The sequence below is a fragment of the Urocampus carinirostris genome, chromosome 1 (assembly GCF_059441175.1).
Source record: "Urocampus carinirostris isolate Australia breed hairy pipefish chromosome 1, RoL_Ucar_1.0, whole genome shotgun sequence".
Lineage (NCBI taxonomy): Eukaryota > Metazoa > Chordata > Actinopteri > Syngnathiformes > Syngnathidae > Urocampus > Urocampus carinirostris.
The window spans coordinates 61,655,444-61,672,438 of NC_142349.1; the positions used below are offsets into that span (position 1 = coordinate 61,655,444).

The window sequence follows — 16,995 nt, forward strand, 5'->3', positions numbered from 1 at the left end:
TGACACCTATTGTGTAAAGTGGGAGGGAAACGCTGCAATTTCCTTTTACTGAAACATAAAATGGCAGTTTAGGGCTGTTGTTTGTATACTGTGGGGTTCAGACTATGGGGGGACAACTTAGCAGTGTGAGGAAATCATTTAAGTCAGGAGTGACCAACGTGGTGCCTCCAGGCCCAAGTAGCACGCCTGAGTAGCCAGTGGACTGATTTTGAAAATATCCCACAATTGGGTAATTGTGATTTTCCCACAAATTTCATTTCCAACTAGCATGAGAAATCATCAACATGATCCATCCTTCAAAAAACATTTTAAAATGAAGCCTGAAATTTGTATATTTAAATCACTCAGGGCTTAGTGTTTTAGTTGCTACTTCTAACTTACAAGTTGGTAATAACCTAATAACCACACAGTAATAATCGTGATAGGTTGTTATTATAGAAATGCATATTAACTGGTAGCCTTTCATGCTAATCAGTAACAAAAAGCTATAAGCTCTTGTCTTAAAAAAGGTTGGTAGCCCCTACCTTAGGTTGATCGCTTGTTTGATTTTCTTTTGGATTAACACACTTCTGCTCTATAGCATATGAATAACCTATACTATTCGTGGACAATATCTCTGTATTATTTGTGATTGCAACATCCTTTGCTGTCTGGTAATCCTGAAAGGGGGATGCCACATGTGCGGTCCATTCTCAAGGTTTCTTAATTGTCCTCATGTTGAGGTTTTTGAGTTTTTCGTTGCCCTCATGTTGGTTCCAGATCAGGGGATGATGTAATAATAGTCTGAAAAATAGTCTGTGTAATAACCTGTGCAGCCCTTTAAGACTCTTTGTGATTAAGGGCTATACAAATGAAAATGACTTGACTTGACTTGAGGAAATGATGCAAATTATTTTACACACAGGGTAACAGCTCAGACAGTCCTGCTCCCTCCACATCCGAATCCAGCACCCCAAGCGTTCGGCGGCCTTCGTCGCAGACACCTACCCGCTCCCGCCCTCACATCTCTTACTCGCCACTGGTCTGCCGCGCTGATCCCTGCATCGAGGATGATGAGACAGAGGTACCAAGACGCGACGCGGTTGCCGCCGGTGGTAGCGAGCAAGGCGGGGACGCGGGCCGCCACCCGTCGCCGCTGCGCCGCTACCCTTCCGAGCCCTTCCTGGCCTCTCAGGAGGAGGACCACAGCCCCGATCCCACCGGACCCATGGAAACCCTGACCTTCGAGGCGGCCGTAGCCTGCAGCCTGGGACGCTCCAACACTGTCAGCTCGGCCCGGCCGCGCTTGCGGACCGGCTGGCAGATCCCAAACGGGCATTTTCGCAAGCGTCTGGCACAGACGGCCTCTGTGGCCGGCTGCGATCCACTTAGCGACACAGAAGAGGACGACCGGTGCTAGGAACAAAGACACGGCAGCTCTTTACTGCATTCTGCACGCTTGTCGTTGTAAGACTCAGAGAAACACTTCTTCTGTTCCTATTCAAAACAAAAAACAAAGGTCTTCTTCCTGCCTTTTACTTGACAATAGAGAAAATACTCTTCATTGGAGACAGCCACAGGATGAATGGGAGGAAAAGTGAGCTGTACGCATGACAATGTTCTACGTCAGTTGTTCTCATTATGTTTTTTTTTTCATTTTTGTGACTCGCCCCTTTATTATCTAAAAAAAAAAAGGCATCCAAAAAGTTCTAATCCAGGGCTGGACAACCTACAGCTCAGGTCAGGCGTTTAAATGCAGCCAGCTAAACGAAAATAGTAAACATATAATATTAGCATACAAGTAATTGTGTCCCTTTGTAAGCCCCCTCTATAATTAATTGCAGTTTTAAAAAAAATATAATTATCAAATCAATTTATCAATTTTTATGCAAAAAAACACTAGCCCTATTGCATTTTGAGTTTTTCCATGCAAAGGATCAAATTTAGTGCTTTGAAAAAGGGAGATATTATATTTGCTATAATTACAAGTGTTTCAAAACCTATTGGATGAAATGGTGTATCTCTAAAGAAATATAACAATTAAACAACATGTGCATTTAAATGCAAACGAGAAAAATTGGATAAGCTTATGTCATTTTTTTCCTCATTCTTAGCCCAAGTATTAGCTTTAGGACTCATTATTGGCAAATACCAAATATTTAAAGATATCAATCACTGATTTATTTCCGTGCAAAACTTTATAACCCAATGCTCTCGCGAATCAAAAGGTTTGCCCACCCCTGCCCTTACCAATAAATAAATCAATAACCAAATTCTCAGAACGTTTTCGATCGTATGTAGAACACATTACAGCTTCCCTATCTACCGTTTTGGAAATACAACGATTACAAATAATAATAACTATAAACTTTGTACGCTGTGAGAAGTGTATTTAGAAAACTCAGATGAAACTTGTCAAATCACGGCTAGCAAATGGCTTTGCTCATTTTAAATTATAAATGGTATTAATTTATGATTGATTTTCAAAATCTTTTTAGCAAAATGAAATATCTAATACATTTAAATTCACATGAATATATATAAAAATACACTTATTTAATCATAATTGAAGAAAAGTTATCTTAAAATAGGAATAATTAATAAAACTAATAATATTTTTTGTTATTATTATTTTTAAATAATTAATTTTCAAATATTACTTATCCATTCAAAACTTATTTGGTAAAAATCAGATACAATTTCTTATTTTGCATATTATTATTTCTTATTCATTAAAGTCTATTTTAGTAAAAATAGAAAACTATTACTTAAAATAAGAAAAATAAGTACATTATGCGCAACTATATATATATATATATATATATATATATATATATATATATATATATATATATATATATATAATTTTTTTTTTTTTTTTTTTTTTTTTTTCCAAATAATGATCACAATGATGTTAAAAGGAGCACAATTATCTGTCAATTGAGCAAAAACATTTTTTCAGCGTGCAAATAAAATTCATTTAATAAAATTCCTCATAGGACTTGGACCTGTTCTTAAAAGGAAACAATATCTCATGTTTAAAAAGAAACAATCTTTGGAATATAACATTTTTTATGTACAGTACTTTTGCTGAAATATTGATAAACAGGCATTTCAATAATATATATATATATATATATATATATATATATATATATATATATATAATCTTCCTGCTAAGTCTTATAGTGCTTGAGATGCTCTCATGTGCCCCAATATGAAAAATGGTGTTCTATGTCACATTGTGTCTGTTTGTATCTGGTTAACAGTTAACTTTGAGTTAATTTTTTGTTAAGGAGTTTCACTTTATCTTCCGTTTTACACCCAAACAAGTAAACGACTAAGCCAACGACGATCTAAGACTATTTGCACTGTACTACAAACCGAATAATTCAAACGCTGCCATAAGATAACCGAATTTTGCTCCGAACAGTATTTTGGGATTATGTGAATATGTAATTACTTTTTCTTATCAATGTTGTTTTCTCTATAAATACATTGTGACATCACACTGTCTCTTGCAAAGGAGATACATATTTTCCACATGCTTTTTTTAAACTAATGAATGGATCTGCATGAGAGAAGTAGTGAATTTTCCTTATTGCTTTAATTCTGTGACATACGAATGCACATGAAGAATAATACAACTCGTTATTACAACCAGCTAAACAAACCTTTAAAATTGCTCCTGTGTTGTTCCAGTTAAAAAATGTTCACGGTCCACACCATTTAAAATGGGAGAGATATTATCTATCAGGAAAGCCATTCACACACCGTATTTATTATGTTCTTTGTTGTGAATATTCAAAATAGAAAGCACTGCGGACAAGGACTGTAGAAACATTGTAGACATATCTTCAATCATCTACCTAAATGTCACCCTACTATTTAAAAATTATAATAATAATAATGTACAGAGACTCCTTGTAACATTTAAGAGAAAATAATGAATTGCTGTTGAGCTTTAAAAATTAAATGTTCATTTTATTGGTTGGTAAAGGTTTCTGTGTTTTTTTAATTGTCCAACAAAGCCAAATCTATGACAATCATGACCCAGAAAAAAACGTTATTTTTTTTGTATGAGTTCATGCAAAGAAAAGAGAATGCAAATCATTTTTGGTTTTTACCTGTAATATAACTGTATATATAAATAAATGAGTACTCAAGTCCATACCACTTTTGAGTGTACATTTATTGAGATTGAAATATCAAAATTGAATGGTTCCAATAACCTCGAATGCATCATAGCTACAAAAAGGTGGTGTTTGAGAAATAAACTCATACTGAACACTGCAAAATCCAAGGAAATAATACTCAACTTCTGGAGGAAAAGCACAGACCCAGCTTCACTCATGAACAGTGTTCCCTCTAAGCTGCGCGTGTGCGCAATTGCGCTCTCAGCGCACAAGAAAATCTAGCCAGCGCACAAAAATGAGGGCTCAAAATTACTAATTAAGTAGCGACTTAAGTCACAGTTACAGTGCATGAAGGTAAAAATACACGGGTTCCCCTGACGTTGGGTTGTAAAAGCGGTATTTTGAAGTCGAGACAAAGTAGAACAAAGTTAGGTAAAGTTAGTAGAGTTTGTCGAGAACCGGCTTCTTTGGCTGGGCTCACTTAAAGGAACCGGCTCTTTCGGGTCCTAAACAGCTCATCAGGTTGTTTTTGCTTCATTAATCCCAACATGACCAAATATTATGTAAAATTATGCTCAAAATGACTTAAAGGAAAGGGGGAATAGAACAAAAAAGAAAAAAATACCAAAATGAAAAAGTAGTGAAAAGCTGAGAAAAAAAGAAACAAAAGGAGGAGAAAAAAAAGAAGGAAAAATTTAGAAAAAAACAGAAAAATAGAAAAGAAAGAAACAAAAGAAAAAAGTAAATAGAGAACAAAAAGAAAAAAGTAACAGCTAGGCAAAACAATTAACTAAATGAGATATTTTTAAAAGGAATTTTAAAAAAAGTAGAAAAAAACATGGAAAAAAGAAGAAAAAGTTTGTGTTGCATTCAAATAATTTCCAATTACATCAAGTGAATCTTGTTGCCAACATTGTACTTCCACTAAAATATGTGATTAAATACAGTTGTGTATCGTGCAACCGACTAAATAAGCCCCCCAAAATGTTAGTATTATGCGACAAAATATACCAGGAAAAAAAAGAAATGGAAATCTTGTGAAAGAATTGTAAAAACAAATGACGTTTGTAGGCCGTACAACCTTTGCAATAATACATTGGTCAAATCATTCAAAAGTGAAATTTTTTTTTGCATTGCTGTAAATTCAGCAAAATGTTACATGATGTCAAGTTTTGGACATGTTTGATAATGGATTAGTTGCGACACTTGGGGTTGCTGTTGCTCACTGTTGTTTTAAGCGTTGCTCACCGACTTTGTGTGAACGCTCAGACTTGTGGAAAATTAGAGAGAACATTGCTCATGAACAACGAAGACTGTGTAGAACAGGTGTTTCAAACAATGTCCACAAGAGAAAAATGAGACGCGTCATGTCAAACGATTACTTGCAGTTTCAAATGTGTCCACCAGATGTCGTTGAAGACATATGCAATTCCCAAAGACAACCGCCATCTGTAGCTGTATGTATTGACTCCCATTTATCAACCAGAGAACATTTGAGGAAACAAACCATCCCTGATGAGTATGGATTGTTGTTTGAAAGTAATAAACTGTAATCTTCCACCTACTAACATGGATGAATGTTACAGTATTTATTTTGGGTTAATAAGATGTAGATATTATCATACATTAGCCAGTTTTATCTTGTTTTCTAGAAAAACAACAGCAATTATTCTTTAGGTGAGAAAACATCTGCCAGTGGTACAAAAATTGCTTTGCATCTCGTTTAACCTTTTCATTTATTTATTTTTATATATATCAAAATTAAGTAAATAGTTAACGGGAATAATATTAAGAAAAGTGATCAAGGAAAAATAAATACATAGATTTGTGCCAGAGCTGGCCCAAGGTATAAGTGAACTAAGCGGCTACTTAGGGGCCCACAACCACAAGGGGGCCCCCCAGGAGTGGTAAACTTTTTTGGTGCTAATATTGTCCCCATTGTCACCTTGTGTGTCCACTCAAATATACTTCTACAGAAGTACAGCAAAAATACTACACAACAACTACAAAACTAAATATCAAATATAGTGCTCAAAAACAGGGAACGCATATATTATTTTGATTTTTTTTTAATAATTACTACAAAAATACTACTACAGTTATACTACATCACAAAATGCTACAGAATCATTTACACCAAAAATACTACAAAAAGACAACTGCAGTAATATTACAAAAATACTAAAGAAATAAGACAAAATACTACTATGGAAATACTAGAAATATTTGACAAAAGTTAACTAAAATACTGCTTTGAAAATACATCTATTATACTTCTACTAAAATACAAAAAAATACCAATACATAATAGTATAATATGGAGAACTACTTGAGAAATGTTACTACAAAAATACTACTACAAGATGATTACAACAGAAACAGCAAATTACACCTATAGCGATACTACAAAAATTCTCCTTAAGAAATAGCACAAAAATACTACAAAAATAAAACTACAGTAACACTGTACTACAAATATACTACAGAAGTACTACTGATATACAACAAACATTCTTATGTAGAAATACTACAAAATATAACAGAGCTGGTACAAAAATACTGAAACAATAATACGACTATTACTCCAAAAATACTGTAATTATAAAACTACTCTAACAAATCTAAAAAATACTACGAAAATATTACAGATATACAACAAAAAAGAAATACTACTACTAAAAAAATACTACTATGTAAATACTACATAAAAATTACTTCAGAATGACTATAAATATAAAACTACAGTAACACTAAAAAAAAACACACAACTTCAATAAAAATCCGAACTTCAGAAATACTAGAGAAAAAAAGGAAAAAAACTACAGTAAAACTTCAAAACTAAATAACAAATTAAGTGCTTAAAACAGGAACCTAATATACAATTTTGCAATAATTGTGGTCGTTTCAAACCCAATTTGATGGAACTAATCTATTTAAAAACATACCTGTCAACCTGTACGTTTTTGCCATACAAAGTACGTTTATTATGCATTTTAAGACGTGTACGACGTACAAGAAAATCTGTACGGAAAAACGCAAATTTGTCAATTTTGGGTACCATCTGGTATACACCGACTATCACGAAACGGCAAATCAATCAAGTCAAACGAGTTCGCCGTGGTAGCCTCTATCTCGGTATCGTTTTTTTTTCGCTGGAAACGAAGCGAGCGCTTTGATGCTGCTGTGCACATGCGTCTGCCGCTGTAGTGCCTCATTTCGACTCCCCTGCAAAATCTTCCCCCGCTCGCGTGAACGCGCATTCTGCTGCGCTTCCAACAATCGCGATCGTATTCTATATAATAAGCTTATTAAAACAATGAAGCTATTGTCGGAGGCGCAGCAGAATGCGCGTTCACGCGAGGGGGGAGGATTTTTCAGGGGAGTCGAAATTAGGCACTACACCGGACTCCTAAACAGCTGCAGAAGTGATGGTTTGCCATTTTATCGCAGAGCACAACATACCTCCAACAGTCGCTGATCACTTCACAAGGCTTATGAAAAAAATTGTTTCCCAGTCACAAGGCTGCAAAGGTTTGAATTTTCTGTCCCTGTTAAATGGTCTGTTTGAAATTTAAAATACTAGCATCAATGGTTGATATTGTGGAGCAGTAGCTAAGGAGGTAGAGTGCTCGTCTTGGGATCAAGGGATCCCAGTTCGAATCCCGGCTCGTCCGTGTTGCATATCGAAGTGTCCTTGGGTAAGACACTGAACCCCTAATACTCCAATAAGCAGGTTAGCGCCTTACATGGCTGCAAGGCCGCTATTGGGAAATGTGGAGCACATTGTAAAGCGCTTTGGGAAGTCATTGACTTGAAAAGCGCTATATAAATGCAGATCGTTTCATTTCATTTTAAAATTTAAATTTATAGTATTATCAATGGATATTTTAGTTACGCTGATAACAATTGTTCCAGATTTCTTTACTTTTTTTTTTCTTTTTCATTATTAAGATTATGTACAGAATGATATAACGAAACACATGTACAATATAACATGTTAAACTACATAAATAAACAGGTTTGAAAAAAAAAATATGGTATAAGATTTTTGTATTTTGTAAGGGAAAATACCACAGTTTGTAAGGGCATGGAGTCGTGGAGGTTGACAGGTATGTAAAAAGAAGTACAGTAATCTCTCGGTTATCGCGGTTAATGGGGACCAAGACCACCCTCGAAAACTGAAAATCCGTGAAGTAGCAGCGTCCCTTCAAAAATGCTTAAAAAACGTATACAGGTATACAGTATACCCCCCCCTGTATACAGTACACCATATAGAATACCAGTAGAGAGAGAGAGTGAAATTCATGTTATAACAACAACAAAAAAAAAACTGTAAAATATGTTGTATGTACACGGAATAGGACTGCGGGGAAACCACTACGAACCATTCAGTATGATTGTATTAACCGCTCTCAACCACATGCAGCCATCGCAGTTTATTGCGCTTGTTAACACTACCGGTTACATATTGAAAATAAAAACAGTGAAAATGTGATATTTGATGAGTGTTTGTGAAGCGTTTTGGGAAACAACAGTTAAAAAAATGGTCTGTGTTCATTTTAATGAAAGTGTAAGAGCTACCTTCTGACAATAACAACATACTTTAGCTAGCGGCATCGAACAGCTTTTACAACAAATACACGAAACCACACACAATTAGCCGTGTTTAGGTATTACAAACAACCGCTCGCTTTTGGAATAATAAAGTCAAACTTGAGATGAAATGTTACAGAAGAGAATATACTTACGTCGCGTCGCCGAGTTCCTCCATGATAAACTGAGCGCCACATAAGAAGGGGGTGAGGTGGGAGGAGTTAAAGGGGGGGGGGGGGGGTGGCGAAGCGGTAACTCACCATGAATAAGCATTGTGTCAGGGCCTCCCTCTCCCCTTCACAATAAGAGTCTCCCCAGTTGACATAAGCTCACACTCAATGGCGTCAAGTCAATAAATGCTTTTATTGAGAAGGTAAGGTATATTTTTTAGAACCGCGAAGCTCTGAACCCGCATTAGTGGAACCGCGAACTATAACTTTTCACATGCAGCCCTAGTATGGATGCAAATTATCAAGAAATAAGGGGCCCCAGATATAATTTTGCATAGGGCCCCCATGAAGGCTTGTTTGGGCTGGTCCTTTAAATAAAGTTTTGCCGGGGGTGTAAATGACGAATGCGTTCCTCTCCGAGAGGAAGTAAAAAAGAAAGGGGCGGGACTTGACCATTGTTGTGTACATGATAAAACCGACCAATCAGCGCAAAGACTCATGACGTCATCTCCCAACGACACTTTGGCATGTCGAGTGAGACATAATAGCTCCCAAACTGCTTACCCCAACTGTCAGGGGATAAAGCACAAAATGTCACCGCTTTATACGCTCTGGAATATTTAATTTAACTGCCGGGGCTGCCCTTGTTCGTTCTCTCCGTAAATTATTCGGCGGAGCGAGGAAATGAGCGGCGTCTACAGAGGAAGTCGCCTGGTTGTTAGACAAAGCTAGCTGGTTAGCTGTTAGCCAGGAGTTCTTTGTTTTTCAACTCGGGAGTTTTTGTGTTTCGGCATGAGCTGAAACGGAGGTGGTTTTCTGAAAAGTACGAAAAAACATGCCGTCGTTACTGTAAATGTTTGTTTTTGGTGAGTGACAATAACAATAGAAAGACGAAAGATACATTGGGCGTCGGTTGTATTATTAAATCAAATACAGGTTAAGCGTGACGCTAGTAAAGGGGACAGCAAAATGGGCAACTGTTTAAAGTCGCCCACGACGGATGACATTTCTTTACTTCATGAGTCCCAGTCGGACAGGGCGAGCTTCGGGGACGGGACCGATCCAGACCTGGAGCCGCCTCCCCCCTACCAGGTAAGCCAAGTGACTAACAAAGTAGATTACAAGGACCATTATTATTCCTGTTTTTTTGTGAACGACCTACCTGAGGTCATCCAAAGTAGTGACATCTCAATTTTTGCCGATGATCCTAAACTGTCGGCTTTCTTACCAAAAACCCAGGTTGCAGCAACAATTGATTCTCTCCAAAATGACATTAAATCAGTTTTTCTTTGGTCCGAACAGTGGCAACTGCAACTGTCATCTCATAAATGCTTAGCACAGTCGTTTTTTCATGGTTCTGTTCCGCTGTATAACATTAATGATCATGATTTGCATGTTGTTACTGAACATAAGGATCTGGGTGTTACTCTTACTTCAAACCTAAAGTTTATCACGCATATCGCCAAAATTACCAACAAAGCCAATAACATAGCATCAAACATTTACAGACACTTTTACAACAAGAACCCAGCATTCTTAGTTCGAATGTTTTGCGTTTATGTTAGACCCATAACATAAACGTTTATCTTTATGTTAGAATATAATAGCGTTGTGTGGAACCCTTACTTACTCAAAGACATTAACCTACTGGAAGAAGTTCAACGTCGGTATACAAAGCGGATACCTGGGATGCACAACTTGTCATATCCGGAAAGGCTACAAAGACTGAACTTCGACTTTTTGGAGCTCCGCAGAATTCGATTTGATTTAATTTTTGTGTTCAAAGTACTGCATGGAGTGATCGATGTGCCTTTTTATCAATTTTTTGAGTTCTGTCGTGTTGATGGTTTACGTGGTCACAGATATAAGTTACAGGTGCCTAGACCTACCAGCAACTTGCATGGAAACTTTATTTCTTTCAGGATACCAAAAATTTGGATTTTTTTGCCTGACCGTGTTATTAGTGCAAATAAGGTGCAAAGTTTGGCAGAAAAAGATTTGTCAAATTCTCTTAGGGAAGGGGGCGTAAGGTGACCAAATTTGGCCATGCTCACTCTCAGCATTAGTTTTTTTTTGTGTCATGTTTTGATTAATGTATCCAACAATACCTTCAATAAACATTTCATTTCATGGAGACATCATCTATTTAAGAGCAACATCATTATAACTGCTCTTGGCATATACAGCATATTATCTGACTAAGGATACATCAATATCAAGTGTTTGCTTTTTGGGCTTTAAAATTGGTATTTGCAGTTTTAAAATGGTCTTGATTGCCGTTTATAACTTGGCACTTCAAAGTAAAACTAAAGTAAAAAATGACCAGAAAGTAATTAAATGGTCTGCATTTGGCAGCACGGCGGGACAGTGTTTAACGCATGTGCGGCACGGTTTTGAGGTCATGAGATTGAACATCCTGTTTCGAGTTTGCATGTTCTCCCTGTACTTGCGTGGGTTTCCTCTGGGCACTCCGGTTTCCTCCCACATTCCCCCCCAAAAAAACCATGCATGCCAGGTTAATGGACCGGTCCAAATTGTTGCAAGTTGTGAACGAGCGAGTGAATTGTTTGTCTCTGTGTGCCCTGCGACTGGCTGGCAACCAGTTCAGGGTGTCCCTTGCCCACTGCCCAAGGATAGCCGGGATGGGCTCCAGCACCCCGCGACTCTACTGAGGATAAGTGGTGCAGATAATGGATGGATGGTCTGCATTTATATAGCACTTTTCAAGTCACTGAAGACCTCCCAAAGAAATTTAAAATGTGCTTCACACTTACCCATTCACACACACATTCACAAACCGATAGTGGCAAGAGCAACCTGCTTAATGGGGGCATTAGGGATTCAGTGTAATTAAAGAAAATAAAAAATGTTAAGATACTAGTAAAATGTTTATAAAGTAGTTTCTGTAGATTGGCCTATATTGTAAGTGCAATGCCATTTGCAAAATATAAGATTAAATAAATAATAGATGAATAAACATTTCTCAATACATAGATACGTTGTTGTTTTTTTCAGTCTTGGGGGGGCTTTTTTATGGTGACGAGGGCTCAGGAGAAGAAACTGTATCTGAGTGTGTTAGTCCTTATTTTAGAGGATTTGTAGAATCTGCCATACAGCAGCAGGTCAAAAAGGGGGTGAGTCTTTTTTTATTTTGTCTGCTCTGCTGCGACCAGACCGAGAACAACCAAAATCATTTTCTGGGCTGTGTTGTTGACCCTTAAGGTTTTTCGGTCCGAAGTGGTCCTATTGGTTCTTGAATGGGGATACCAGTGCTCCTCTATCTTGAAAACTAGCACAGTACTAAAATCAAAGCATTCACTTCACTTTTACGTACTCCGTAAAAAATACTGTCCTTTTTCCTGTTTTTGGCTCATTTTGAGTCAAGTTTATTTATTGTACTTTACTAGAAGAATAATCTTCAGAATGAGCAAAATTAGCATGTATGAGTTTTTTTTCTGAACTTTACTGCCTTCTTGACTTATTTTTGTAATTAGAAAAGTATGATCCCTAAAATAATCTTGTTTTCAACTCAGATTTTATATATATATATATATATATATATATATATATATATGGGCAGCACGGCAGAGCAGTGCTTAGCCCGTGTGCTGCACAGTTCTGAGGTCATGAGATCGAACCTCCTGTGTGGAGTTTGCATGTTCTTCCCGTGCTTGCGTGGGTTTCCTCCGGGCACTCCGGTTTCTTCCCACATTCCAAAAACATGCATGTTAGGTTAATGGCCCAAATTGTCCCCAGGTGTTAATAAACGAGCAAATTTCGGTCCCTGCGACTGCCTGGCAACCAGTTCAGGGTGTCCCCTGCCCACTGCCCGAAGATAGCTGGGATGGGCTCCAGCACCCTCGCGACCCTACTGAAAATAAGCGGTGCAGATGATGGATGGATATATATATATATATATATATATATATATATATATATACTACAAGAAAAACCATAAATCATGCACAAATTGGAAAATACTTAGGTTTAATTTAAATATAATTACAAATGGAAGATCTAGTGATATGAGTTGTTGTGAGGATTCTTGCCTGGAAAAAAACTTATGGAGAGTAAATCGTGGAAAAGGTTTGAGGAAAAAAACTGCTTTATACAAGCTCCATCAAATTGAAATCCATGACCTTATGTAATTGATATTTCATCTGGTATGTAAATTGCCAAAACACACGCGGCGCAATGTTTTCAGTTAACCTTAAACTTTGCAATCAAATAATTGCTTGTTGGTTGCTATTGGTGATAGAAGCCACCCTTTACAAATAAATTAATTTGATCTACAAAAGTGAAGTATAGTACATTTTCCGCAACATTGTGCAGACAACATGCAACTTTGTTGTCAAACTCTCACTATATGACTGACTTTTCAAGAATGTCAACTCGTGCGGTGCAAAGTGTGACTCGTCAGACCGCTAATAGTGTTGTTGACAAAAGCGCAAACCTGTTATATGCAACGTCTGTTTTCTGGCCGTTCTCCAAAGGAGCAAGTGCACATGCCCATGTACCATCCCACGCCTAGCCAAGCCCGTCTGGCCACCCAGCTGACAGAAGAGGAGCAGGTCCGCATTGCCCAGCGCATGGGACTGATACAACACCTGCCCAAGGGCGTGTACGACGGCGGCAAAGATGGCTCTGAGAAGAAGATCCGAGAGTAAGTGTTGCAAGGTTATGATTTCATGTTTTCATGGGAAGCCGTGTGTTTGCTTGCTTTCAAGTCAAAAGGGTAGGACAAGTATTAGTCTGGCTTTTTTGAAAATAACTGTGTTTTGTGCAGTGTTGGGCATGTTACTGAAAAACATTAATTAGTTCGTGACTAGTTCACGGTTCACGGATTCCTTTACCAGAGGGGTCTCCGGGGCACCACTGAGGATTTAACTCTGGACAGTTACCTCCACTGGTTCCTATTTACTAGTTATTTCATTTCAAATGTAACTCGGTTACCCCCAGATTACTGACACCAAAAAGTATTTATTTATTTACATTATTCGTCTATATACTCAAATAGAAGCCAACTTATTAATAATGATTTAAACTGGCAACATAATAAAAGAAAACATGTACACCAACTTGTGGAAGCGGTGAACCCCTCATATTTCTTGGTTTGTGCAATCTTGAGTTTGCAAACGAACATTTTGCCAAAACCCTCCATATCAATTTTGTCTCTGAGCTTTAAACAACTCTAAGATCTCATTTTCCAGTCTTGGGTACTGTCCTAGACATTTTAATTTTTCTCCATGCAGGGTGTATTGCAGAAAGATTTTATATATAAAAAGACCAAAACTCAGTAAACTTTTACCGTAAATTCTGTGCATACATTTCCCCCCATTGATTGAGTTGATTTGTTGTTCTTGTATAAGCATTGTCCCCCTTCGTATGTGCTGCCTCCCATTCGCTACTGGTGACACCCAACCAAATATTCGTATCTACGATGACCCCCTGATTTGAGTATTTTGTAGAAGTATATTTGACTTAGATGCGAGTATATATGGTAGGGAGAATATCTGCATGAGGAGAAATTCAGCCTTCTTGTGAATTTCCCTTCGGGGATGAATAAAGTTTCTATCTATCTATCTATCTACTGTGCTTAAGACTTCGCCCACATAACAGTATTCAGTTGTACTTGTAGGTAGATATAAATATAAATATGCTTACTGTTGCCAGTGGACCGTGGCTTGTTTGTGACAATATGAGTGATTCTGAATTATTTTTTCATCAGTCTAAGAAAATTGAGGTTTATTATCTTCATTTAATGAATGCCGTGACGCTCCAGTTAGTAAAGACTGGTAAGTTACAAAATGTCATTAATAATGCCTTTCTGTACACCTTGCCAAGAAAAGTGATTGCATTCCAGGAACAAGTTAAAAATAGCCAAATAAATGTCATTATTTACTTATAGCTGTTCTTTGGTGTTTTTGCCCTCCCAAAAAGACACAAAGTCAACATTTATTTTGCCGTCCACAGGTGTGTGATCTGCATGCTGGATTTTGTGTACGGTGACCCAGTGCGGTTCCTGCCATGCATGCACATCTACCACATGGACTGCATTGATGACTGGCTCATGAGGTCCTTCACTTGCCCATCTTGCATGGAGCCCGTGGATGCCGCCCTGCTCTCCACTTACGAGACCAACTAATGCCCGCCCGCCTCCCTACCTTTCAGCTCGCCTTACGCGCCACAACAGCATGTGGAGCTTACAAACAACATCAAGGTCGGCTGTTGTTTTGCACTTTGAGAAAGCTGATGTTCACAAATCCCCCACACACATCGCTAACAGCGTTTGACAACTTTGTAGCAGCGATGTGTGTGTGAGTCTGTGTGCGTTTGTGTGCGAGGCCATCTGAGCCGGACTCAGTGGTCAACGACTATTAAATTATTCACTCAAAATCTTAAAGCGTGTCACTAGAACTCACAACTAGCAATTACCTAATGTCTCAGTGCATTGATGCTATACTTTATATATTTATGCATTACGAGTGACTGTGTGTTTGTGTGTGTTGTGTGTATGTAATTGAAATGAACGTACTTTTAACTCGAGCTGCAGGCGCACCTGCCTTTGCACATATTCAATAATCAATATTTTATCAAATAGTGGTTGACCAAAGAGATAACCTTCTGTAACAAAAATAACGAATGCATTCGTTCACTCACTAATGAAGGTTACAACAGTCAGCTATGTATTTAAGCGCTGTTGCTACCAAGAACAGCAGTCCATGGCTAACTATAGAAACAGTCTCCTAAATAAGTTAAAAGTGCAGATGTTTTCCTTAGCTCAGACATGTTCTCACTGCGTTGTGTTGTCCATGATTTCACATCACATGTGCGAATTGTACTGTAGTAAAACCTGTTTTTGTCTGAGGGGCCGTGCGGACAAGGTTCTCCCGTAAATTGTGAAAAACTGCAATGAATGAATGCAACCTCTTTAAAAAATATGTCTAAAGATATGTTCAAACTATATGCACAGCCACTGCTGCCTATCCACAAATATGCCCCCACCGCTCAATATGCATCCTGACTATCTTGTTACCAAAACAGCAGTACTCACCAATATACTAACTGGGCCAGAGATCAAATAAAGTGAAAAAAAAATCATCCAGCATTCTGTGAAAATAGACATTTAAGCGCCTATGCTGCAGTGATCATTTTCCCCATGTTAAACTTGTGGGGGAAAATTGTTGGGATAAAAAGACCACATAGCAACTGCAGTCCTGTAAATCAACACTTTTCTGGCCACTGCTTGCGGCAAAAGAAAGCGTATACAAACTTTCAAAAGTATACAGAAAATACTGTCGGATAAAATAAATGAACAAGTGGGTTTCAAATCTTTTTTTGTGTGCATTTGCGTAAATGTGTGTGTGCGTGCACAGCAGGAGTTCAGCCAGTAAAGGGCTCAGGCGAACCGCAAACATGCTTGCACACTTTTCATCTGATCCAATGATTTGCACTTTAAAACATTATATTATTAATATGTGTAGACCTTGTAATAACCTTGCACTATCCACACATTTTTCTTTCCTGCTTAGTCCTCACTAGTGCACAGACAGAAGTTGGCAGTGACCAGTTAGTTGCAACATGTCGTGTCAAAAGATTAGGTTTTGTTTTAAACTATTACTTTTGTTGCATTTAAAGTCGTCAAGACGCACAAAAACTCCTTACCTTGCAAACCTCTGTCCAAGCCCAAATGTTGTGTGTTACAAAAATGTGGGGGAGTCACGCTTTTTTGTTACTTTTTTTTCCTTTGCAGTGTTTTTAAAACCAACCTGGATATTGTTTTCGTAACCTTGTTTGAGTTTGTATACCTGTGTGGGTTTGTTGGAACAAGGGCGTGTAAAGGAAACAAAACACAATAAATATGGAAAAATCAAATTTGTGTTTTTCTGGTTTTTATTAATTTCATGACAACGACATCTATTTTTTTCCTAAAATAAAATGTATTTATGGATTTGCAGTACCAGTACTTTAGTTTTTAAATAATAATTAAAATAATTGGTTACAATAATTATCTCCAGTGTTGTGATCGCAATTTTAAAGCAATATTTTTCAATGTCTTTTCTCACAAATCGCATCAAACTCAAGAAATGGATTCACTTGTAGTACCCTTAAAAATC

At 37.5% G+C, this 16,995-nt stretch overlaps 2 protein-coding genes across 3 annotated transcripts in view; both read left to right on the forward strand.

Annotated features, from left to right (window-relative positions):
• The window catches only part of cacna1eb (calcium voltage-gated channel subunit alpha1 Eb), a 104,296-nt gene extending 98,607 nt beyond the window's left edge, over positions 1-5,689 (forward strand). For both annotated transcript variants that reach the window (XM_088347515.1, XM_088347508.1), the window contains one exon: positions 905-5,689. In XM_088347515.1, the coding sequence (XP_088203641.1) occupies positions 905-1,399 (495 nt within the window). In that variant the 3' untranslated portion in view covers positions 1,400-5,689. The remainder of the gene's footprint in view (positions 1-904) is intronic.
• A 3,685-nt stretch (positions 5,690-9,374) lies between these two features.
• LOC148376478 (RING finger protein 11-like) lies at positions 9,375-16,753 on the forward strand. Its single transcript, XM_088347525.1, has 3 exons — positions 9,375-9,970; positions 13,372-13,541; positions 14,852-16,753. Exons 1-3 carry the CDS (start codon positions 9,848-9,850, stop codon positions 15,021-15,023), a joined length of 465 nt encoding a protein of 154 aa, XP_088203651.1. The 5' UTR covers positions 9,375-9,847; the 3' UTR covers positions 15,024-16,753.
• The last annotated feature ends 242 nt before the right edge of the window (positions 16,754-16,995 follow it).

Excerpts from the sequence above, each read along its gene's own strand:
- LOC148376478 (XM_088347525.1), top strand. The coding sequence starts at position 9,848 with ATGGGCAACTGTTTAAAGTCGCCCACGACGGATGACATTTCTTTACTT. Across the intron at positions 9,971-13,371 it reads AGCCGCCTCCCCCCTACCAG|GAGCAAGTGCACATGCCCAT; the intron begins GTAAGCCAAGTG and ends CGTTCTCCAAAG. Across the intron at positions 13,542-14,851 it reads TCTGAGAAGAAGATCCGAGA|GTGTGTGATCTGCATGCTGG; the intron begins GTAAGTGTTGCA and ends TGCCGTCCACAG.